Consider the following 25,567-nt stretch of genomic DNA (forward strand, 5'->3'; position numbering starts at 1 on the left):
ATGCAAGACTACCACTACTTCTTTCAGCAGGGTTGACAGATTTATTACCAGTACGTTCGTAGCAACCTTGTTACGTTTTACTCTCTATCATGCTACTAAATAGCAGCTATTTAGTAGGTTTTGTTGCGATGTCATTGTAAGTTGTTACTATTTGCATTATTTAACAAAATTTACTAAATTTATTGCAACTATAAAAATGTTTTCATTATTCACTCAGATAAATTCACTATTTAATGCTGCGAATTATATTTTCTGTTAAAGTGGTTTTAAATATGTTTAGGACTTGTATTACTCAGTCGAGAGACTTGGAATGCATGCATGAATGAATTTCACACAGAAGTCAAATGAAAACTTTAAGTTGATAATATATAAAACACGTATTTATAAGTTTGTATCGTATAATATTGATAATAATTTTTATAAGTTTTTATAATATAATGCTGAAATTATAATGATTAAGAAAGAAAATGTAAACTTAAAACGCTCGTTGTTTATAGGCTAGTTACAAAATAAAATAGAAATAAGCTAACTATAAAATATAATTCTTTCAATGAACCGAAACGTACCTTCTCCTTAACTAAGAGCGATCTTACACGACATCAGAATACCAATATCTTTCAACATCCAAGGTGTGTCAGTGCTGACACCCGTGTCATAGGCTCGTCATTGTTAAACTGTGAATGAAATTGTTTTGTATGTTTTTATTCTTCATTCACATTTAACATGATCTACCATATACTAAGCAAGACTTGTTTAAATATTGTTTGTTAGTCCCTTGCTTAAGATTTATTATTCATGTATTATCCTTGAATTTTACAGCTGTTATTTAATTATATAATTTTAATGTATATTATACTATTGAAAGGACTCTGTAGTAAATAACATTTATCTTATTACTTTATTCCTTCAATAATATTATGAGGAATTTTATGTGCCTTATATAAACTGTAACATATATTTTATTATTATTATTTGTAAATGAAATGAAAGAGAAAATTAAGTAACTATAATAATTTTATTATTTTTTTTCATTACTCAGTGTAAAGATATAACCTTATGTAACGCTAATGCTTATGTTTACGTTCTGTTTTGATCGTTGCCATGGAGATAGAAATAAAATAGAACGCGCAAGCTTCGATAATTGGGAGAAGAGAAATTAATGAGTTGGACGGAGGGAACAAGTTTTAGGCGGGAAGAAGGAAGGCATATAAGCGAGAGGTAAAAGTAAACAAGAAGACTGAATAGCAGGGAATTCAAGGTAGTAGCATTCAGAAGTGTACGGAGACGAGGAGAAAACTTATAGACAACTGAGAGTAAAGTCAAATGTAGCAGTAATAGGAATTTAGTGCCGTAATGAGATAACTAAAAGACCGGAAGATTAATAGAAGATTCAGAATAAATCCACTAAGTTTTAGAATTACTACGTATTCCGATATCACTTTAAAGAAAGATTGTACAAGGATCAATTAGTTATACAGTTAAACATGGAATAATTATTCTGCCCTATAGTAAATCCATCAAGAATTGTGTAGCGCGATAAATAATTATTCAGTTATCTCCTTGAAGAATTCTTTTGAATAGTGTTCCATCGGAGTAACAAGTGAATATAGTTTGAAATGTGCTCACATTGAATCAGATGTGCTAAGGATTAATTCCGGTAAGAACAGTCCTATTTTATTTACTTCAATGTGAAGGTATAAGTGATAGTTCCGCCTCGAATATCCTAACATTTACTGTGGCATTCCACTGAATTTAGCCGAAGTTAGAAGTTTGAAAATAATTCCCCTTGAAGCAGTAACTGATGCGATTAATAATGTTATAAGTGCTTGCTAAGTGTTAAATAAAGAGTGTAAGTGTAACTGAGTGATACCAGCAAATTTATTTAGCAAGAAATTCTGTAGTATTGATCAGCGTGAACAATTTTTGTGATTGAGAGAACTGTGAATTTTGTATCTGAAGATTTAAAATCTAATTTAATATGAATGTTCTGACCTGAAGAACTAAGTTAATTGTATTATCTTATTTTCGGAGTTAAATTTATGTATTTGTCATATAACCTTGTATTAAATGTTCTGTTTTGTTGATTTCAATATTGTGTGTGCTTGATTCTTTTTCATTGCACTGTTCATAAAAGGTTCGAACCTTGCAGGAGCCCTAAGTGAAAAATATTAAATTTGGCCTGTATGAATAAGGAGATTGCTAAGTTAATTGAAGATTGATTCTACTATTTTTCATAGACAAATCTAAATATAGGGTGGTGCAGTATAAATATAAATTTCCCTACATTTTGATTAGTAATCAACCAGCAATTAATTGATTTTATTAAGAACAACATTACAACAAGTTGGCGAACCATAGAGCCAAGAAGGACGTTCCAGCACCACCACTGTCCTAAGGTAATGGTGTTCCCTATATCTATCTGTCTATCTATCTATATATATATATATATATATATATATATATATGTCTTGCTATAAATACTGTTACAACTTCTGCACACCCACATTACCCACAGAATTATGCAAACCCAGTTCCATAATTCTCCCTCAATTCTCCTTCTAGACAATTCTCCCCTCTAATAAGAGGGAGAATTGTCTAGCTGTAAGAGCACTTCTCAAGGATGGAATGTAGCAACCTGTTGTTTTTAACATGCTAAAAACACTCAGAATGCAGAAAGTGATGTTGCATGAGATGAATGTTTTATAGAGAATGATGTCACATATACTAACTGATAACCTTGGGGATGAGAGCCTATTTTGTTCTACTGGATACTTCCTAACACCAAAACTTATGCAGCAGCAGGTGATTACAATCAAAGGCACTTCCTACGGTGTGCGAACAACAAACACAGAGATATCCTCTTCACAGATGAGAAGATTTTCAATATTGAAGAGTCATTTAACTGACTCTTCAATATTGATATTCAACATGGTACTTGCTGTGCAACCTGGATGGTTGCACAGCAAGTACCATGGCACCCAGGATTCAGAGAGGTCATCACTCTGCATCAATGTTGGCTTGGTGGGGGGATGACGTACTGGGGGGGATCCAAATTGCATTTCTATGTGAAAAAGGGTCAAAACCTTTGATTGTAATCTCCACTCTAGTAATTGCCACTTTCCCTCCATATGATTTCATTAACTCCTAGAATTCCTACATGAACAAGCAAAGAAAAATCCCTTGTTTGTTTTCTTTTATTTCTTCTAATTTCCTTATGTTCCAAACTCTAATCGGCATTAGAGTTAATTTTCTGTAATTTTCTCATTTTTTCTTTATAGATATTCATTGTAATTTGCCCTAAGATTCTTCATACCCCTATCCCATTAAACGGATACCATGAACTTTGGGGCCATGGTTTAAAATTTTCTCTCCATATGGAATCAGGGACTCGTCGATGGAGGCCACATGTCACTCTCACTGTGTAATATGTTTGGGAAAATAGTGCAGTAGCTTCCCCCTGCTTTCTGCATCACAGTTTTGAAATACTGACTAATAACAAACACTGCACCCTCTTGCTGTTCAAATATTAGCATTTAGCTAAGCTTAGTGGAATCATAATCTAGAGCTGTCTTACCAGGAGTTGATACACCTGATCCCATTCCTCCCAAAGTCAAAGGGATAAAGTTTTAACAGATATTAAATTTAAGAGAAGTAAAATAATTTTGGATGAGTGATGTATAATGATTCTCATGGTACACATTTATCTGGCTCATTTTCATCTGTTTAGTGTATTATCATTATACCTTGTGCATTATTGTGTAATCACATATTAAGTTGTTTTAATTCCTTTAACAGTTTGAAAACTTTTCTTTATTTGTCTTCAGGTATTATTGATAGGAATGGGTGCTGATGAACAGCTGGCAGGGTATTCAAGACATCGGAATAAATTCAAGTAAGTTTTAATAAAAGACGTATAACCCAATATTTACAATTTTTAGGAATGAGTGAAGGTAAACAAAGTTTGAATGATGAAAGAAATGCAACATGGAAGAAGTGGTGAAAGATGAGAAAATAGCTTGATTAAGCAGTGTCTTTCACAGAAAAAAGCATCACTCTTCTAGAGTGACTAAAAGCACCTGGTAAGTGGTATAATGAAGAAATGCAAGTGAAGAATAAAGAGAGTATTAACAAGCAAAAAAAGGGAGACTGAGGATACTAGTAATTCTACGATTAGGAGTGTGATTGATGAGTGCATGATAAAATCCATGCTTTTGTGGTGTTAATATTGTGCAGAACAAATGAAATGTTTTAAGATATATGAGAATTGTTTGAAAATTTTGGTAAAAAAATACATTAAACATATTTTTTTGGAAAAAAATCATCTTTGTTTCTCAACATAGTCTTCATTCAGGTCTACATATTTGGTCCAGCGAGTGTCCATTTTTTTCATCCCATCTAAAAAGTAGGATTTGTCAAATTGTGCAAAATAGTCATTGACAGCCTTCATGACATCCTTGTTCTAAGAAAATTTTTTCTCACCAAGCCAAATTTTTAAATTTCGGAACAAGAAGAAGTCGCACAGGGCCAAGTCTGGAAATCATCATCAAATTCCTGCCATGCACCCTCAGGGGTGTACAGGATACGATAGTACTACATGAAAAAATTACATCTTTACTAACTTCCTATCTACAATTTTCCTGCAAATCAGTCTGTTACTTGTCAAGACTTCAACATTATCAGATCTTATATTTCTATCGTCTAAGGCACTTTGTACTGTATCAATCCACCTATATCTTGGTCTTCCTCTGGGTCGTTTTCCTGCCAACCTGGCGGAGAACATTTGTTTTGCTAATCTTTCCTCTCCCATTCTATTTAAGTGACCATACCACCTGAGATTAGCTCTGCTAATGCATTCCTGGATGCTGACAATATCAAGTTCTTTCCTAATATCCTCGTTTTTAATATGAAATTGCCATTGATGCCATCTGTTCACGGCTCTAATCTTTCTCAGGATCTGGAGTCTCTAGTCTTTGGTCAAGTGTTTTACTTCTGACCCAGCTCTCAGATCCATAAGTTAAAACTGGTTTGAGCACTGTCTTTTATACAGCTAATTTAGTGTTCTGACTAATTTCTCTCTTATTCCATATGAATTTATTCAATTGACTTCCCACCATACCAGTTTTGTTCATTCCGTTGTCTATTTCCATATTTAATTTACCATCGTGCCTAAATAGCTGTAATGTTTTACTTGTTCCACAGGTTCTCGATTCACAACGCAGTTGACATATTCAACGATTCTGCCTATTTTCATTGTTCTTTTTCTTTTTATTGCTGATCTTCGTACCATATCTATTACAACAGTTATTCAATTTAGTCAGGGAATCTTGCAGACTTGTAGCGGATTTAAACATCATCCACATAAAGCAAACAGCTGACAATAATATCTCCAATTTGGATATCATGTTTAATACCACTTTCCTTTATAATGTGATGCATATAGATAAGGAATAAGAGAGGGGGTTATGTATATCCTTGTCTCACACCAGATTTAACATTAAACTATCTTCCTGTACTTTCAATTCTAACAGCTGACTTACAACTCAAATAGAGACTGAGTGTTGTTTGATATAATGCCCCATTGACACCATATAACTGTAGCGTATTGTATAACTTTTCTCTTGGCACCTTGTCATATGCCTTTTCCAGATCAACAAAACTTAAATACAGATCTTTGTTATATTCCCATGATTTCTCAACAATTTGTTGTAAAGTGAAGATCTGATCCTGACAGCCTCTACTTGGCCTGAATCCAGCTTGTTCTTCACCAGGCCTTTCTGCCACAGTTCTTCTCAGCCGTTTCTCAAGTATACTTGCATAAATCTTACCTGGAACACTCTTGTAATTCTCACATTCAGTTTTACTTCCCTTTTTATATATGGGTTCTTGAGTAGAGGCTTAAGTGCTGTGAGGACATTATGTTGGAGGTTTAATGGATTTTTTACAACACTCAAAAAGAATTAAAATAGAATTTAATACTTCCTATATTTCGTCCTAGTCACTAGGACATCTACGGGAATTACAAAAACAATTAATGTAACATGCACACAAAAACTTACAATACTAAGCCCAACCACGTGGGTGACACTAAAGTCCCATCTAGGTGGAGCGCCGTCTAAGGGCGGTAGTAGGTGACCTGGAATGTAAGGTGGGACCTCTGGTGATGAGTGTTTCCCAAATGCAACGGAAGCTTAATGCAACTGTATTTATTAAGATTTGGTTGGTTTCTGACAGCTGCTGCTGCTTCTAAGAAAAATCTCTCTTTCTTGAATTTGCTGTGGTGGAGCATGGTGGTTTTCTTCCATGATACTCTGTGGGTGGTGTCCAAAACATGGTCAGCCAAGCCTGAATGGACATAGTTGTGTTTAACGATGTACGACTTGTGTTCCTCCAGGCGGATGGATGCTGATCTGCCTGTCTGTCCAAAGCCAATTTGGACAGACAGGCAGATATGGTGATAGCATATTTAAAATCTTGTTGACGAGAGGGACGGGGATTGGGGGAGGAATTGATTATTTTTTTGATACTGTGTTCGCTGTAGCCATTGGAGAGGAAAGTTCTGTGTATGTGGTTAAACTCAGTAGTGAGGGCGGTTCCACTGGAACAAAGATTGTGGGCTCTCTTGATAAGAGTTTTAATGATGCCATATTGTTGTGAGGGGTGGTGGTGGGAGAGTTTGTGAATGTATCTGCCTGTGTGTATGGGTTTTCTGTATGCAGTGAAGGCAAGTGTATCATTAGGCAGGCGTGTGACTAAGGTGTCTAGGAAGAGTAAACAATTGTTCTTTTCCTTTTCCATAGTAAACTGGATTCTTGGATGTAGGCTATTGAGATGACTGAGGAAGGAGTCTAATGTGTCTGGGCCATGGGGCCAAATAGAGAACACATCATCTACATATCTTAGCCAGATAGAAGGTTTGAGTGGGGCTGAGTCTATGGCTCGTTTTTCAAAATCTTCCATATAGAAATTGGCAATGGGGTGGATGAGAGGGGGGGAACCCATGGCGGTTCAGTCTATCTGCTTGTAGATTTTGTTCTTCCAAGAAAAATACCCAGAGTTGATGGCAAAGGAAAAGAGATCTAAGATGTCAGAGGGAAAAACGTTTTCTAAGAGAGATAAAGTGTCAGTTAAGGGAATATTGGTAAACAAAGAGGAGATATCAAAGCTTACTAATATGTCTGTATTATTCAAGGTTAAAAAAATAAAAAACAAACACGTCAAGAAATACAGTAACCTGGTTAAAGACAAACCACAACCGCAAATTCAACTGCTCCAGACAGTAATAAACCTCTCTTCCAAAAGGCTCAATGATGATGCCGTCAGCGCCCTTTGCCTCGGCCGTAATTTTGCCGTCGCCCCGAAAGAAGTGCCGGTGCTCGATGTAATGGTTAACGTCGAACGGGGGATCGGTCGCTTAGCGTCGTAGGTAGGCAACAACATCAGAGTCGACGTAGCCAATATCCTCGCTCACTCTTCTCCTCCAAAAAGTAACTTATCACATGGCTCTCCTGAAACTACGCAAAGAAAAAAGTATTGTCATCACCAGAGCGGATAAGGGTAATGCCACAGTCGTCCTTAATACCAGCGAATACAATCGTAAAATGAACATTATCCCCTGCGATCGTGCTACCTACATCCCGTTAGAACACGACCCCACAAAAACACAAGTTAAGAAATTAAAAATCTTACTTAAAAAAGTAACCTCCTGGCCCCCCCCTGACGCCTCGAAAAAACTTAAACCTTTCCGCTCCCGTCCCCCCCGAATATACGGTTTACCAGAAATCCACAAACCCAATTCCCCACTCAGGCCTATAGTAGATGCCACCAATGCACCTTGTTACAGACTGTCTAAACAGCTGGCCAACTCTCTGTCCCCCCCCACCGGAAATTCAGCTTCCTATATAAAAAACTCGACCCACTTTAAAGCCCTCACAGAAAATTTAACCTTGAATAATACAGACATATTAGTAAGCTTTCATATCTCCTCTTTGTTTACCAATATTCCCTTAACTGACACTTTATCTCTCTTAGAAAACGTTTTGCCCTCTGACATCTTAGATCTCTTTTCCTTTGCCATCAACTCGGGGTATTTCTTTTGGAAGAACAAAATCTACAAGCAGATAGAGGGAACCGCCATGGGTTCCCCCCCCCCCCTCTCATCACCCCCTTGCCAATTTCTATATGGAAGATTTCGAAAAACGAGCCATAGACTCAGCTCCACTCAAACCTTCTATCTGGCTAAGATGTGTAGATGATGTGTTCTCTATTTGGCCCCATGGCCCAGACACGTACACGTATTCTGTATACAGAAAACCCACACACACAGGCAGATACATTCACAAACTCTCCCACCACCACCCCTCACAACAATATGGCATCATTAAAACTCTTACCAAGAGAGCCCACAATCTTTGTTCCAGTGGAACCGCCCTCACTACTGAGCTTAACCACATACACAGAACTTTCCTCTCCAATGGCTACAGCGAACACAGTATCAAAAAAATAATCAATTCCTCCCCCATTCCCCGTCCCTCTCTTCAACAAGATTTTAAAAATGCTCTAACCATACCCTACATCCGTGGCACTTCGGAAAAAATAGCCAAGATACTAAAAACGTATAACCTACACACAGCATATAAGCCCTACCACAAACTTGCTACCCTTATCCGTTCTACGAAAGATCAGCTCCCTCCTCTCTCTCTGCCTGGAGTTTACAAAGTACCCTGTTCCTGTAAAGCTTGCGTACTTTGGACAGACAGGCAGATCAGCATCCATCCGCCTGGAGGAACACAAGTCGTACATCGTTAAACAACTATGTCCATTCAGGCTTGGCTGACCATGTTTTGGACACCACCCACAGAGTATCATGGAAGAAAACCACCATGCTCCACCACAGCAAATTCAAGAAAGAGAGATTTTTCTTAGAAGCAGCAGCTGTCAGAAACCAACCAAATCTTAATAAATACAGTTGCATTAAGCTTCCGAAGATTTGGGAAACACTCATCACCAGAGGTCCCACCTTACATTCTAGGCCACCTACTACCGCCCTTAGAGGGCACTCCACCTAGATGGGACTTTAGTGTCACCCACGTGGTTGGGCTTAGTATTGTAAGTTTTTGTGTGCATGTTACATTAATTGTTTTTGTAATTCCCGTAGATGTCCTAGTGACCAGGACGAAATATAGGAAGTATTAAATTCTATTTTAATTCTTTTTGAGTGTTGTAAAAAAATCCATTAAACCTCCAACATAATATATGGGTTCTGTGAGAGCTCTACTCCAATCATCAGGAATTCATCCCTCTGTCCAGGCTTTCTGAACTATGCATTTCAGCCACTGTAAGAATTTTATACCACCATACTTCAGCATTTCTGGTCGAATATCATCTATTCCTGCTGCCTTTCACAATTTCACAATTTTTCCAAAATCTTCACCACCACTCCTGAGATACTAATCAGTCAACAATTGGATACATCGGCCTTTTCACCACCCTTGTGCAATGGAATTACCATACATTCCTTCCATTCCTGTGGAATGTTCCCTGTTCTGAGACTCATTAAATAGCATAGGTCAAAGAAATGGCCAGTTCAACTGATCATGCTTTTAGTACATGTGCTGATATCTTATCAGTCCCTATTGCTGAATTATTATTCAATTTGTGCAACAGCTCTAATACCTCATCCCCGTACACCTGTGTTTCTTCATCTAATGAGCTCAATGTTGCATTCACCAGGTTGATAGCTTTTAACAAAATGGACACTCGTTAACTGAACAACCTCTTCTGCATCTGTAACCCTCATGCCATCAGGATTTAGAAGAGTTATTCTTTCATATTCATTCTTTCTTTTACTTGCAACATATCGATAGAATTCTTGTGGGGTTGTCATGAGCACGCAGAGCCAGTTTCTTTGCATACTCAGACTTTGCTTTCCGTACAATAGTTGTGACTATTCTAGCCTGCTGCTTATAATGTTCATAACAGAGATCATCCTTATGCACACGGTATTCCTTCCACATCATCCTTTTCTCACAAATCTCTTGCTTAATAAGATTATACATCCATTTCAGTCCTACTCTGTTTATTCTTTGAATTCTCAGGACACATTCTGATATCACATATTCAAGTGATTGTTCAATTGTTTTAATGCTTCCCATGCACTCTCGATATTCTTTCCATCCAGCAACCAATCCCATTCCACTGAACTCAGTATACTCCTTCAGTTGGTCATAAATTCCTGCTTTGTAGTTCAGCGTGTAACCTTTTCTGAATGGAACATTCATAAACTTAGTCACCTCCCAAGTGAGTACCACATGATCACTGTCACCAACTGGAAGCAGAAGAGTTACATCTTTAACTGAAATGCCCTCTGACACTATAATAAAATCTAACGCTTGTTGCCTTCCAGTTCCTTCTGTCACATGCTACTTGAGGAAGTTGTCCCACAACAGCTCAATAAATGCATCTTCATTCTTCTCATGAGATTCTACTGCTACCCAATGAATATTTGGATAATTAAAGTCTCCCATTATGATTACTGTTTTTGCACTCATCTTTTCTATTTGGTGATGCATTTCTTTATCACTAGCAACTGATCCACGAGGTGGTCTGTAACAACACCCCACTATGTAATTAGTCTTGTTAGCTTCCACCTCAAATCAGATGGCTTCGAATTCACTGCCACATGAAATATTGTTAGTAGTATTACTACAATCATAGGTCTCGGGTCTAACTGGATTCAAGTCATCCGATATCATTAGCAGCAAGCCCTTCCCCCCCCCCTCTCCCATCCTTCATAAAAATACTGTACCCTTGACACTCGATACCAGTTTTTATATAACGAAACCTGTGGTGAATTCATCACTAAAAAACATACATACCAACCACAGTAATGACTATTTAATTCGTAAATATTTCATCCCAAGTATCTTGGGACATCACCGGTACAGTAGTTCAAACAATACTAGGAATAACATACAGTTAGGGTGCATGATTACAATGGAATCTCAATATGCCCGCAGTAACGTGTTGTAGAAGTAAATTAAATATAACTTGAAAAAAAAGAATAAATATATATATAGCATCATCATCGAATTCCTGCCATGTACCCTCAAGGGGTTTACAGGATATGATAGTACTACATGAAAAAAATTGGCAGAGAATACTTGAGTTGCTAATCTTTCCTCACCCATTCTGTTTAAGTGACCATACCACCTGAGATTAGCTCTTCTAATGCATTCCTGGATGCTGACAATGTCTAGTTCTTTCCTAATATCTTTGTTTTTAATATAATAATACACAGAGAGTCAGGGAAACTAAATTATAAACGAGGAATGGCATGAATGTGAATGTAAGTGCAATAATGTTATATAACTGTGTTAATGACAGGAATAGGCTTTGTCATGGAAATGTTAACGATGTTTAATTCGTAAATATTTCATCCCAAGTATCTTGGGACATCATCAGTACAGTAGTTGAAACAGTACTAGGAATAACATACAGTTAGGGGGGGCATGATTACAATGGAATCTCAATATGTGCAGTAACATGTTGTAGAAGTAAATTAAATATAACTGAAAAAAAAAAAATATATATATATATATCTCGTATATATAAAGATTATTTTACACAATTTTGTATGACAATTTCCCATACTTTAGGAATAGTAAGAACGTCATTGCGGTTTAAATTTGGTCTGTGTAGTAGGACTTCAGCACTTCTTTATATATGTAAAATATTGTGTATCATACCAAATTGTGTAAAAAGGCAGCAGGAGTAGATGATATTCGACCAGAAATGCTGAAGTATGGTGGTATAATAGTCTTACAGTGGCTGGACTGCTTGTTCAGAAAGCCTGAACAGAGGGACAAATTCCTGATGATTGGAGTAGAGCTCTCATAGTACCCATATATAAAAAGGGAAATAAAACTGAATGTGATAAATTACAGAGGTATTTCCCTACTGATTGTTCCTGGCAAGATCTATGCAAGTATACTTGAGAAACGGTTGAGAAGAATTGTGAAAGAAAAGCTTGGTGAAGAACAAGCTGGATTCAGGACAAATAAAGGCTGTCAGGATCAGATCTTCACTTTACGACAAATAGCCGAGAAAGCATGGGAACATAACAAAGATCTGTATTTAAGTTTTGTCGATTTGGAAAAGGCATATGACAAGGTGCAAAGAGAGAAACTATTTAATACGCTACAGTTATGTGGTGTCAATGGGGCATTATATCAAACAATACTTACTCTTTATTTGAGTTGTAAGTCAGTAGTTAGAATTGAAGGAAGTACAGGAAGATGGTTTAATGTTAAATCTGGTGTGAGACAAGGGTGTACATTATCCCCTCTGTTATTCATTATCTATATGGATCACATTATGAAGGAAAGTGGTATTAAACATGATGTCAAAATTGGAGATGTTAATGTCAGCTCTTTGCTTTATGCGGATGATGTTATATTTCTAAATAAATCCGCTACAAGTCTGCAAGATTCTCTGACTAAATTGAATAGCTGTTGTAATAGATATGGTATGAAGGTCAGCAATAAAAAGACAAAGACAATGAAAATAGGCAGAATCATTGAAAATGTCAACTGTGTTGTGAATGGAGAACCTGTGGAACAAGTAAAACATTTCAGCTACTTAGGCACAATTTTTACTGAAGATGGTAAACTAAATATAGAAATAGACAACAGAATCAGCAAAGCTGGTATGGTGGGAAGTCAATTGAATAAATTCATATGGAATAAGAGAGAAATTAGTTGGAACACTAAATTAGCTGTATACAAGACAGTGTTCAAACCAGTTTTAACTTATGGATCTGAGAGCTGGGTCAGAAGTAAAACACTTGACCAAAGACTAGAGACCACAGATATGAGAGTCCTGAGAAAGATTACAGGTGTGAACAGATGGCATCAATGGCAATATCATATTAAAAACGAGGATATTAGGAAAGAACCTGACATTATCACATCCAGGAATGCATTAGCAGAGCTAATCTCAGGTGGTATGGTCACTTAAACAGAATGGGCAAGGAAAGATTAGCAAAGCAAGTGTTCTCTGCCAGGTTGGCAGGAAAACAACCCAGAGGAAGACCAAGATATAGGTGGATTGATACGGTACAAAGTGCCTTAGACGATAGAAATATAAGATCTGATAATGTTAGAGTCTTGACAAGTAACAGACTGATTTGGAGGAAAATTGTAGATAGGAAGTTAGTAATGATGTAATTTCATGTAGTACTATCATATCCTGTACACCCGTTGAGGGTGCAGGTCAGGAATTTGATGATGATGATGATGACGCTCTGTGTTAGATCTCATACCAGTTATTAGTTTTTCTAGATTCCTGATACCAAATGCACTGATGTATAGGCCATTCCTCTTATACAAATCCAATCTCCCTCAAACTCACTCCACACATCTGAAAACTCGCATCCATTCCTTCTACATAGCATACACATTGAATCGTTTGTAATCATAACCCTTCTTCTTAATTCATTTTTATCATAGCGAGGTAAAATACTAACAATTTTCACTTTCTCCCTCTTCACTCTCGCTTCTTCCAACAACCCTTTCATGTCCTCTCTCATACTGAACTCATTGCCAGTTAAATCATTTCTGCCTAGTACAACTACAATTTCATTTACTTTTCTTTTCTGTTTTTGATTTGCTTCGTTTATATTCTTAATTTTCACTCCAGGAAAACTCAATGTTATAACTTGTTCATCTATAGCATGTTTTATTATAGTCACCATACCAAATAATATCAAATACTTTTTTCTTTTTACTAAATATAAAACCTGATATTATTGACATCCTTACAAATCCATTGTATTCTATTCCTTCTGAGATGGGCTGAATCCACTAATTATGAGTTTTAGGCAACTAATACAGCTGGCTTGCCACTCTTCTGTTGCATTCCCTAAGGGTAAGTATTTTATGTTTGTAGGTATTAAGCTTGACTTGAGAGACCAAAAAACCCAAATTTTTTCGATTAAAACTGCCCACCTCCATATGAGACCAACTAACTCACCTAGATGGGATTCAAACCCAGGTCTTCCCAACCCAAGAGCTCAGTTGAAACGATCTGAGCGACAGTGGCTCTTCCTTAGAATAACAGACTAAATTGGAAGAAGCTCGTTCTATCATAATATCCTGTACACACACCTCTTGAGGATACATATCAGGAATTCATTGATGATGAAATATGCTATATTACCTATTTATTTTTCATTATGTCAACTCATCTCAGTTAAACCAATTTCAGAGCTACTCAGTTCTTTATGTTGCTTGTTATCCTGTTGTGCTTCCTCATAATTTTTCAGTATTTATATGGGAGTTTAATGTTCTATGCCCTACTAGTATAATTTCACTAAGTAAATTATAGATTAATCTCCTTTGTCGACTTTTAGCAGAAAAATAACCTTATTTAGCTTATCAGTTTTTGCAGTTGTATATTCAACATTTTACTGCAAGTTGACAAGTTCATTTTAATCTGATCTTTCCTTATAAGAAAAAAAAAAATTTTTTTAAATTTTTGCTTGAAAAATGTTATAACAGTTTAATATTTAGTTATATTAAATTATATATTAAATTAAATTTTTTAATATAATTATTTCATATAACTGTGAATTTTATTATTTTGATTTATTATAATTTCTGAAGTAAAGAAGGATGGGAAGGACTTCTTGAAGAGATCTCCTTGGAATTAGATAGAATATCATCAAGAAATCTTGGACGTGATGACAGGTGAGAAAGTTTCATAGTTATTAAAAGAATTATAAAAACTGCGGAAAACTCACGTAAAAAACTTTAATATAGAATTTGTCAGCTAAGTATCATAGGCATCATCAGTACAGATCACACACAGAATAACAGACAATTCTAAAAAGTGCCACCCGAGTAACTAATGTAAGATAATTAAATAAGGTCAATAATTTTCTACTTTTTTAAAAAATAAACATTTTAGAAATATATTCATATATAAAATAAAGTTAGGAGAGAGATTAGCAGATTTAAAAAATACCGTCTCCCACAAAGAAGATAGATGTATACCATTGGATCTGATTAAGTTAAGACAATGAAGTAAAGTTTCACACTTTTGTTTATAAAGATGTTCAGTGAGAAAACTTTTATGAAGTACTCTTGTCTTGTTCCACTAAACTCTGTGTTTAATGTTAATAGCATACCCCACAGGTCCAGATGGTTCAGACTCTTGGTATTTAATGTAAGACTTGTGTTCTTCTAGATGAGTAAAAGTAGATCTTCCTGTTTGTGCAAAATAGGATAACCCACAAAATCAAGGAATATGGTAGATGCCTGGATAACTGAGAGGTGGAAGCTTGTCCTTAAGAGAAGAGTCTTGAAAGGTAGACATTTTGCTGATGGGGCGAAAACTGAACAGTCTGGTCTTGCGGAGTATACTATCAACACTAAACAGTTTATTGGAACAAGACAAAAACCCTTCATAAAAGTTGCTTCCTCATAAAACGTTTTTATAAAGAAACATGTGAAACTTTACTTCATTGTCCTAACTTAAACAGATCCGATGATCTACATCTGCTAAACGTTTTTAATTTTATTTTATCTGTATACATATTTATATATTTTTCTTTATTTTTTTTTTAATAAGTTAGGAAATTATTGACCTTATTTAGTTATTTGCATTAGCTACTCAGGTACCACTTTTTAGAATTGTCTGTTATTGTTTAATTTATTTTTTTATTTATTCTTATGGCAAAAAGAATACAGTGCAGCTGTACGTTAATGTCTAGTCCAGAAAGCCAATCCAGGACCTCATGGATGTCTTGTAGGTTACCAAGAAATTGGCACTTTGGGCAATCATTCATAATATGAGTGATTGTCTGGTCTATGGGAGAACAGTCACAATAAGGGTGGTCTGACAGGTTCCATTTGTTTATTAGGTAGCCACATCTGCCCTGATTAGTTCTGATCCAGTTGACAGATGACCAAATCTTCCTAGGACGAGCAAAACCATGCTGCAGAGCACAGGGATCTTCAACTAGGAAGCCATTTGTTGGGAGATTGTTGGACCAGTGTTCCTCAATGTGTCAGATGTTGATAGTACGGCAGGTGAAGAGAATTCATCCATGGACCAGAAAGGGATTTCTTGATTTTAGGTGAAGATTAGGTGGATTTTTGAGAGTCCAGTGAGGCAGGAACGGGTTGCTCATTACTTTATTAAATTCTTTAATCTTGGCTTCTCTTCTCTGTATATTTGGTGGAACAATGTTGGATAGGACATGTAGCCAGGGGAGAGAGAGAGATGCTTCTCAGTATCCCAATAACTCTGCACATGGTAGGGTTTGGCTAGGTATATATGATGTTAGTATGTTCACTTCTTTCCCAGACAAGAACACTGTATTCTTCTGCAGAGAATGCGAGGGCATTCTCACATTTTTAATTGCAATTGTTTATTTGCTATTCTGTGATATTATACTAAGGATACCTATGATACTTTGGTGAAAAGTCTACGTTAATAGAGTTTTTTTTTTTTTTTACATGAGTTTTCCTCTGTTTTTATAATTCTTTTAATTGTACTATCTCATGGTATTTCATTATTTAAATAAATTTCATAATTATTAAAACATTCTATTTGGATTTTAAAATTTTCATCTACTGGGAAGGGAAGTATACTTTTTGTCTATCAACATCCAGTTTTAAAATTTATAAATGACAATTACTGCCAAGAATCATTTTTCCCAAGTAGCATTTTTTATTGCATGTGTTTCCTCAATACAGAATATTTCTAATCATAATACTTCATGTCATTAATTATCTTCAGTTTTATGCTATCAATCATTGTCATTGAAAATTGCTATCAAATCTTAATTAATCAGAGTTGCTTTTGCAACAATGCAAAGTACGAAATACTAATTTTCCATCTTTCTGAAAAATCATGAAAGCAAATTATTAATTTGCAATGATCAGAACTTTCCCCCATGAATATTAATAGTTCTAACAATAAATACTAGAGTTACTTAAGAGTCAAAGCCAGATAACTGTGAGGAGACCTCCATGTAGACTTTTAGGAATGTAGGAACTGACTGAGACTTCTGACCTAATGTTCACTCCTCACCTTCATGTAGTACAATGCTTAAGTCCACTATGTACTAAATGAATAAGAATGGACAAGCAATTTGGGACTTAGCCAAACATATTGTATTCTATATTGGCCTAAACCAAAAATGAACACGATGCTACAACATGATGGAATTTCATGCTGGCACGAGGTGTCATCCTGTTAAATAAGGCTTCTTTCCCTCCCCATGCACACTGTTTTTCTTCATGGCCATCTACTGGAATAAACATGCAGACAGCAGATTGAAGATAAGTGGTATCAGCAGATAAGAAATCGAACTAGCAGAAAAACTAGACATACCACATAGACATAATTGGTGTTACTCTGACATTGAAGATGGTGAGATACATCATGCTGATAAATATAGGCTGTTATATATTGGCAACAGAGATCAGAAAAAGGGAGAGGAATAGTGAGAGCATTCAACATCCAATCAACTATTGGATATCAAATACCCAGATTAAATAAATGAATTTAGGATGAAAATAATCACTTATGAAATAATGTATATTATTATTATATGATATGCTGCTGAAAAGGTGCCTAAACCTTTCAAGAACCAAATAGGAATTAATTTGTTCTTCAAAATAATGTTGTTGTTTTTTTCCATATTTCTTGTGTCATCTCTACCTGTGTATCAGAGTATATATCTTTATGTTGGAACATGGTATTAGTCCATACTGAACAGAAATCTGGCAAATACTTACTGTTATTATTAGCTTTCCTCTTTTCTTCCTTTCCAAAACATTTATATATATTTAGTATTCATTTCTACTGTACTGTTTACATCTCTAATTTTTTCTTTTTCTTTGTCAACTGCCTTCTCTAATGACTCAAAAAATTCCTCTACTTCTTTCTTGGTGGCCTGGTTGGCCAAGTGCTTAGCATGCCCCACCAAGAGGTTACGGGTTCGTATCCCGCCATGGGCATGGCTGTTTGTGATTGTCCTACAAACTTTGTGTTGAAAGGGAATCTGCAGCCTTACCACTTCACTCCCAAAACAATGAGGTACAGGAGTGACCATACGGCATCTATGGGAGTCGAATGTGATTTTTTTATTTTTTTTTTACCTCTTTCTTAGTAGAACCTCTTCCATGGGATCTTATTATCCAGTTCCCATTTTGATATTTGCCTGCATCATTCTATTTGCAGTTGCCAAGTCATGAAATTTATCTTGATGATAACATTATATAGTAATCATTTAGCAGAATCTCTCCTATTTTAGTCTTCTTCCTTTCAGTAACAGCAATTACGGAGGCTCTGACTTTCATAAATTCAGACTTATGCAAATTATCTGAAATAACCATCCTAGAAATTGCCAAGATTTTATCCAAACAAATAACATTTTTCCCAAACAAATAACAAGACTCTAAGTTTGATGTAGTAAAGTTTTTTTTTAACCAGAGATCAGGCCAGTAATGTTAACGGTTGACAAAATTATTGGGACTTTAGCATACTATGTAGTTTGTAACGTAGCTTGTTTCTTTGTATATATATCTGTATACTCCAAATGATGACATGGATATGAAGGTCGAAATATCAGATGATTATTTTGGTTTATGTTAAACCGAAGTTTTACTATACCATGGTAGTTGTTTCCATATTTTTTAAAACTGAAATGGCTATGGAAAAAATTTCTTTATGCACCTACATTACATGCATGCCACTTAACAGCAGTCTTCAGCAAATCTAACAGCCAGTGTAATACCTTCATGTACTGTCTGCAAATGTGAGACAATTACAATCTTCAAAGCTCATTATTCATAAAGGCTTTTGCACAGGCATTGGCACTTGTCGACAGAGATACTGATTTAACAGTCCAAGATTTTTGAAGTCCTGTAATATTTATCAAGCTATGGACATCGTTGTGCAATCATGGGAGTAGATTACACAAAATAGAACAAATTCTATTTTGAAAAAGATTTGTTCACAGTTTTGATAAGGATGACATACTTGACTGAAAAAATAGTGAAGCTTGCTCAACAATTAAAATTAGAAGTTGGTGAACATGATATCAAAGAATTGATTGACGACATGGGGAAGAATTATGAAATCAAAAATTCATTGAATTAGAAGCAACTAAGTTTCTGAGGCTTTAGAACAAGTGATGTTCTTTTGCAAAATGGCCTCATGGTTCTTAAAAGGCCAGAAAAATAGATGACACTTTAGCCTGTTTAGAGATTTATGAAGAGAAGAAAAAAGTGACTGTTCAGTCATTAATTTCATAAGGAAAGTTGAACTACCATATTAAACTTTATATATATATATTTTTTTTTTCATGCTATTTATACCATTATGTTACTTTACATTAAGAATTACATATTGAGATCTAGTTTGTGTGTGCATCCTGTGAATGACACTAACAGAAATCTCCTTTAAAACGTGCTGATACATGCACACTCTTTAGATACATAAGCAGTAGGATGTGATTAACAGGTGGGGTAGGTTAAATCCAACTTTTGTAAAATTCATGTTAAGTAAAGGTTTGTGAAACATAACTTACATAAGTCAGGGTCCGTCTGTATGTGATACTTCAATTCTTCTGTTATTTCCACTTCTTTTATTTTGCCATTTCTTACATTTATGGTGCCTGCTATTTTGTTTTGTTGATATTTAGTATGAGTTTGTTCCATAACTGGGTTTAAAGTAGTGATGCCTCTTGGAGAATACATTGTTATTATTAGTTTTGTTGAGCTCTAAATAAATAGTGCCAATTTATTCTTTCTAGTACTAAACTTGCCTATATGAATATGTGAAGAACTTTTACTGACATAAACCTCTGCTTTATGTTCACACAGATAAGTAGGTTTTCTTTTAGACAGAAGAGGATATGGAACCATAGAGAGAAGCCTGGTGGCTACAGTGTTGAGGAAGGATCGATAGTTATTGTTTTCCTTCCATGAAATGTGGAACATTTTGAAAACACAGCCCTAAAGAATGTTCCTGTCAGATCTGCAGTATGGCTCTTCTACATTAATCATTTTCACCATTTGGCCACATGGTGGGATGTTAGAAACATTTTTAGCATACTTCAACAATCAGTACTTGAGGATCTGTGTCATCATTGTAAAGGAAAACAATAACTGTCTGTCCCTCCCTGACACTCTTGTTACTCTGCTCCCCAATGGCTTCTTATCCTTTTTTGTCAACAGAAAACCTCCACACTCCATGCAGTATGTTGTTATCCAAACCTTATCTAATGCAGATAGAGCCATCTGTTCGAATCACACTAGCCTCACCCAATTCAGTCACGTTTGTGACAGGTTTTTAGCCATTTGTTTCCTTCTTCACAAAATCAACAGAGCTCTTTGCCCATCCTCCAACCTCATCCCCCCCCCCCAAAAAAATCCCAGCACACACACACACACACACACAAAAAAAAATCCATTGCTGTTCCCTACATCTGGAGTACCCCATAAAAATGGCAAACATTTTTAAAAGGCATAACATATAAATCTCTTTCAAATCATAACAAAAATTAGCGACCCTAATTCACTTGCCTAAATATCCACTTCACCATCTTGGTCATCACGGTGTCTACAGTATCCCTTGTTCCTGCAAACTAAAATATTTTGGTCAAACTGAAAGAACAGCTAATAACTACCTAGAAGAACACAGAAAATAAGTCTATCATTTACACTACAGCTGTTCCAGAGTGATGACAGACCATACCATGGAGATCACTAGATCCAGTGAGGTAAAAACAGATACTATCAGAAAGGCTGTCCAAGAATCTGCCACAGCACTAGAAAATTTCTAAATCTAAGCAAATTTAGATGCATCCTAATCCTAATCCTGTGGCTTTCTTTCTTTGAGAGGGTTGCAGCTGATTACTAGGGAGATAATTATGAAGCAAGATGGTTTCCTGCTGCCTTCTTTGCCGTAAGTATTTATAACTTTAGCCGTGTGTGTTAACAGTACTGGTTTGCCTGTTTTGAGGAATGAAAAACATGAGTTACTTGAAGGGAAAAAACCCTCCGCCTCCATATGAGACTAGTTAACTCACCTTTAGTCGAAAGAGACCAGATAAAGGTTCTTCACATCATGGATGGGAATCGAACCCAGGTCTTTCTGACCAAAGGGTTTCATCTATACCGACTGAGCTACAGAGGCTTGCCACATTGCTGTCTCACAATGATGGTCACCTAGATTTTCAGCTGGATCACATTGCCAAAAATATAGGAGACAGTCATTGTAAGACAAGTGTCTACCAATACACTCATAGAGGGTGCCATTTATGACTGTAGGAACCATCCTTTCGAAATCAGTCTGTGTGTATTTTCCTGCTGTGTTCCTGCTTACAAATACTTAATGTTTCTTTTTGCACCTGAAGATGCAAGGTGAAATACTGAGTTATAGTATAATTAGCTTAATAAATTTAGTAAGTTAATTATTATTTTAAATAGATGTTTCCTCTATTAAACCTCAACAAGAGTGATAATCAGTATCTAAGCATTCATACCAGGTTAGCTTTTTTAACTTCTTGAGTCCACCATGAAAGTTAAATTTTTCTGTCTTTGCAAACAACTTCACTGTATACCTCCCTGACTGAATCAGTCAGTCAATGTTTACTTCAGAATCAGACAGTGAGTCTCCAAAGTGTGGATCTTGTTTTCAAATTCTTTCATTTTTTCTTGAAATTTTGGTTAGTTGAATCTACAGTCCACCCCTGAAACCTGTTTGATTCTTTTTAAAACCTTTCCATTAATATGGGATAAAGATCTGAATAAAATTTTGGGATGTAGATCAGAAGAAGGAACAGTCACAGGAAGAAAGGAAATTGTTGTGTCAGAAATAACTGGCCCACTATGTATTTGCCATTTGTTTCAGCCACAACATGAGAAAATACTCACTTAAAATAAAGACATGCTTATGCTCTCAAGAGCAAAGGCATAGAAGCAATGAATAAATTGTAATTTGAAAAGATAGCAACTTAATCGATAACGTTCTCGTAATATAATTCAAATACTATGTTAGAATCATGCCCGATACAAGGAAAAGTTATGTTAAGTAATTTCAGAGTTTGTTAACCAATCAATGAAGGGTCTGATCATTACGTATTAGTCCATGACACAGCAGAAAACCCAAAATGTCATCCGGTAACCCCTGCAATAATAGTTCCGTCGAGATGGCTGCCAAGTATAAAACATGACCTTATCTGACGAATCAAAGATGGCTGAGTGAGTGACGCAGACAGAGAGAGAGAGAGAGAGAGAGAGGGCGCTCGCCGCTAAGATATAAGGAGCGGTGCGCACTTCAAACGCTCTCTTGTTTCCTGCATTTTTCCTGTGTGCCAGTCAGAAGGCCGTGAAGGCTGAGGAAGCTTATCGCCGGTGTCCAGCAACCCTCCACATTGCAGTGGGTCCCGTTGCGTACAGGTCGTCCAACTGAACAACAAGGAACCAGCAGACAGGGCCATTGGTGAGTTACTGCCAATGTGACGATCTCGAAAGACTCAAAACTTCAAAAGGAATGAGTAAAGAAAGACAGCAGAACGACAAGGAAGTCTTGCCATATCCGAGGAAAGATCAGACATAAAACAAAGGGACCACCATGCTAAGGAGATTAAACGGTAAGGCAAATATTTCTTACCCTATATGCATAAGAAGTGCTGTAAATCCAGAGTGAACAAAGAGAAAGGGGAAAACCTTAAGCATAACCCTGCTTGACCCGACTAGAAGATCCGTTTTGGACTAAACGTCTTGATAGGACCTTCCTGATTGTAATTTGTGAATTTGTGTTTGAGTGAACTTTAATGGAACAGTTAAGGAATGAATTATTATAAGAGGCACAATGAATGAGGCACTGCTCTGTATATTTAAGCCTGTGACTTGCATAAGACTTTTAGCAAGGAGTTTCCTTTTTACAAAAGTTGTAATTGTTAAGATTGATTGAACATATTCATGTATATTTTGTTTAACCTAGCATAATAACTGGAGTATCATTTAATCGTAACCCAAGCTACAGAAGTAACACTGATTAAGTAATGCTCCTGAATTATGATTGCATGAACCTGTATTTTAAGAAGTACGTGAGAGGGATTGAATGAGCCCATTGCATTTGTGCATGGTACTTATTTCTTGTATATTATTATTGCTTGATTTTCTGTATATGAATATTAGTTATATTAAAATGCATTATTTTAGATCAAAATTTGTATGTTCTGTTAACTGAGGCTGACCTACCACTTATTAAAAGTTCAAACCTGTGTAAGTGGGGGGGGAGACATTTGTGTAGGTAAGTGGAGGAGCTGTGACTGCATATCACGTGTTCCCATTGCTAAGTAATATTGTAGAGATAGTTATTAAAGTAATCCTAAGTATCAGGAACTAGTCACCGGCTGGCGCAGTCGACTTTTCTAAAATAAATTTGTCGGAAGCTAGCTCCTGGTACAAGTAAGACTATAACTTATAAAATAGCTGTGAATTAGCCAAATAAGAGAAAACAAAGATATAACAAAATGGAATTTATAATATTGCAAAGAGATAATTACTTGAGAGAACATGTAATACAAGGAGAATCTGTTGTTGAATCTGTTGATTGAAGAGAATTTGGAAATAATCAGGGCAGCAAAGTGCATCCAAATGGGGGAGAGCAATCATAAGTTCTTGACCTTGGAGTTGCTGGACATGCAGAATTTTCAGTTAAAAAGGAGAATATGTGGAAGTGCAAAGTAAGCGATTGTAGGAAACTGGAGAGGCAGCTTAGAGTAGTGCATGTCATAAGAATTTAGAGGGGAAAGGCCAAACCTAATTATGAGAAGAAGCTAGCTAATGAGGCTAAAGAAAATCCCAAAGAGTTCTTTTGCTGACGAGTAAAAGTCAGAATGACTATGGAAGGATGAGCCCAATGAGTGCTGATGGTAGGGATGCAACAGAAGCAAACAAAATAGTTTGGGTACCGAATACGGTATCCTTTGATTAACATGGTTAATTAATCCCTCTGTTACTGCGTATATCAAAATCGTGTTAATCAAATCTAGTAATCAATGGTAAAAAGTACAATTCGTCCCTGATCGATTACTGTACTAATAGTTCGTTTTATATGGTACTCTTTTAGAAAGATAAAAAATGAATGCAAAGTAAATGTTTAATAAATACTTGTACCTATTACTACAATTTTTTTTAATCAAAAGAAGTTATAAAGAGTCGTTAGAACAGTTTTAGTTTTTTTTCTTATCAGCATAAATTCTACGATAACAAGCAAAATGACTCTCCAGACCTCGGCAAACAAGCATTCTTCGATTAACATCTGGATCCATATCCATTACTTGCTACTTAAGCGATTCTAAACTGTAAAATATTCCATCCAGTTCTTTGACTGTTATTTCCTTTGGAATCTCATCTTCACATTCCGTTTATTCGTTGTCTTCATATGTGCATTGTTCAATTTCAAGATTGTTGTCACTGAAATCTTTTGAATTTGAATCCAATAATTCTTTAACATCTTCTGCATCAACGCCATCAAAACCGAGGTCTTCACCAATTGCAACGATTTCTTTGACCACATTGTTCACAGGATTTTGAAAACAAGTCATTAGCGCATTCTGGCAGAAGGTTTTTCCAAACAGCTTTCATGCAACTAGAAGACACTTGCTCCCACGAGTCATGAATGTTCTCAATTGTGTGTTTAATGTTAAATTTTTTCCAAAATTCATGGATCGTAATTGCATTTTCTCCCATTGTTGTTTCTACTGCCTTTGAGAATGTCTTTTTAAGGAAATAGGCTTTGAAAGTTGCAATGACGCCCATGTCCATGGGTTTTAGCAATGATGTCGTATTTGATGGGAAAAATAAAACTTTCACATTCTCACACAGATTATTAAGAGAATTTGGATGACCAGGTGTCTTGTCTGAAAGCAAAAGAGCTTTGAAAGCTAAGTTATTTCTCTTGCAATAAGTTTCAATTGCCAGGCAAAAATAAGACTTAAACCAATCTTCGAATAGACTTTGGTTATCCCAAGCCTTCTGATTCGCCAGCCAGATTACAGGTAAAGAGTTCTTGTTACATCCTTTTAAAGTCCCTTGGGTTCTGAGTTCGATAGACATCAGCAGCTTCAATTTACAATCTCCATTAGCATTTCCTCCAAGCATTACAGTTATGTGATCTTTTGATACTTTATAGCCGGGCTGCATTGGTGGTGGAATAATGATGTACAAGTGGCAGTGACAGTTAAGAGGAAGGCAAAGCAGAAGTGGGATGAGTCAAGAGTGGAAGAGGACAGAGTGGTGTACAAAGAGAGAAAGCAAGAAGCCAAGAGAGTTGTGGCACAGGCGAAGGCCATGGCATATCAAGATCTGTATGATCAATTAGAAACAAAGGAAGGACAGAGAAAAATTTACCAACTAGCGAAATGTAGAAATAAAGCAGCAAAGGACATCTTACATGCAAGGCAGATCAAAGATGCTGAAGGAAGAGTATTACGGAGGGATGTGGACATAAGAAACAGATGGAAAATATACTTTGAGGG

The 25,567-nt window shown here is 36.1% G+C and overlaps 1 protein-coding gene across 4 annotated transcripts in view; it reads left to right on the forward strand.

The window, feature by feature from the left end:
* LOC150101225 (asparagine synthetase domain-containing protein 1) overlaps window positions 1-25,567 on the forward strand; it is a 311,734-nt gene that overhangs the window by 218,159 nt on the left and 68,008 nt on the right. For all 4 annotated transcript variants that reach the window (XR_016549180.1, XM_090402011.1, XM_090402013.1 and 1 more), the window contains exons 10-11: window positions 3,825-3,892; window positions 14,661-14,744. Coding sequence is in view for 3 of the 4 variants with exons in the window: in XM_090402011.1 (XP_090258137.1) it covers window positions 3,825-3,892; window positions 14,661-14,744 (152 nt within the window). In the remaining variant the exon portion in view is untranslated. The remainder of the gene's footprint in view (window positions 1-3,824; window positions 3,893-14,660; window positions 14,745-25,567) is intronic.

Source organism: Typopeltis vanoorti, chromosome 12 (genome assembly GCF_054136105.1).
Source record: "Typopeltis vanoorti isolate ZY-2024b chromosome 12, IOZ_Tvanoo_1.0, whole genome shotgun sequence".
In the NCBI taxonomy this organism is placed as follows: domain Eukaryota; kingdom Metazoa; phylum Arthropoda; class Arachnida; order Uropygi; family Thelyphonidae; genus Typopeltis; species Typopeltis vanoorti.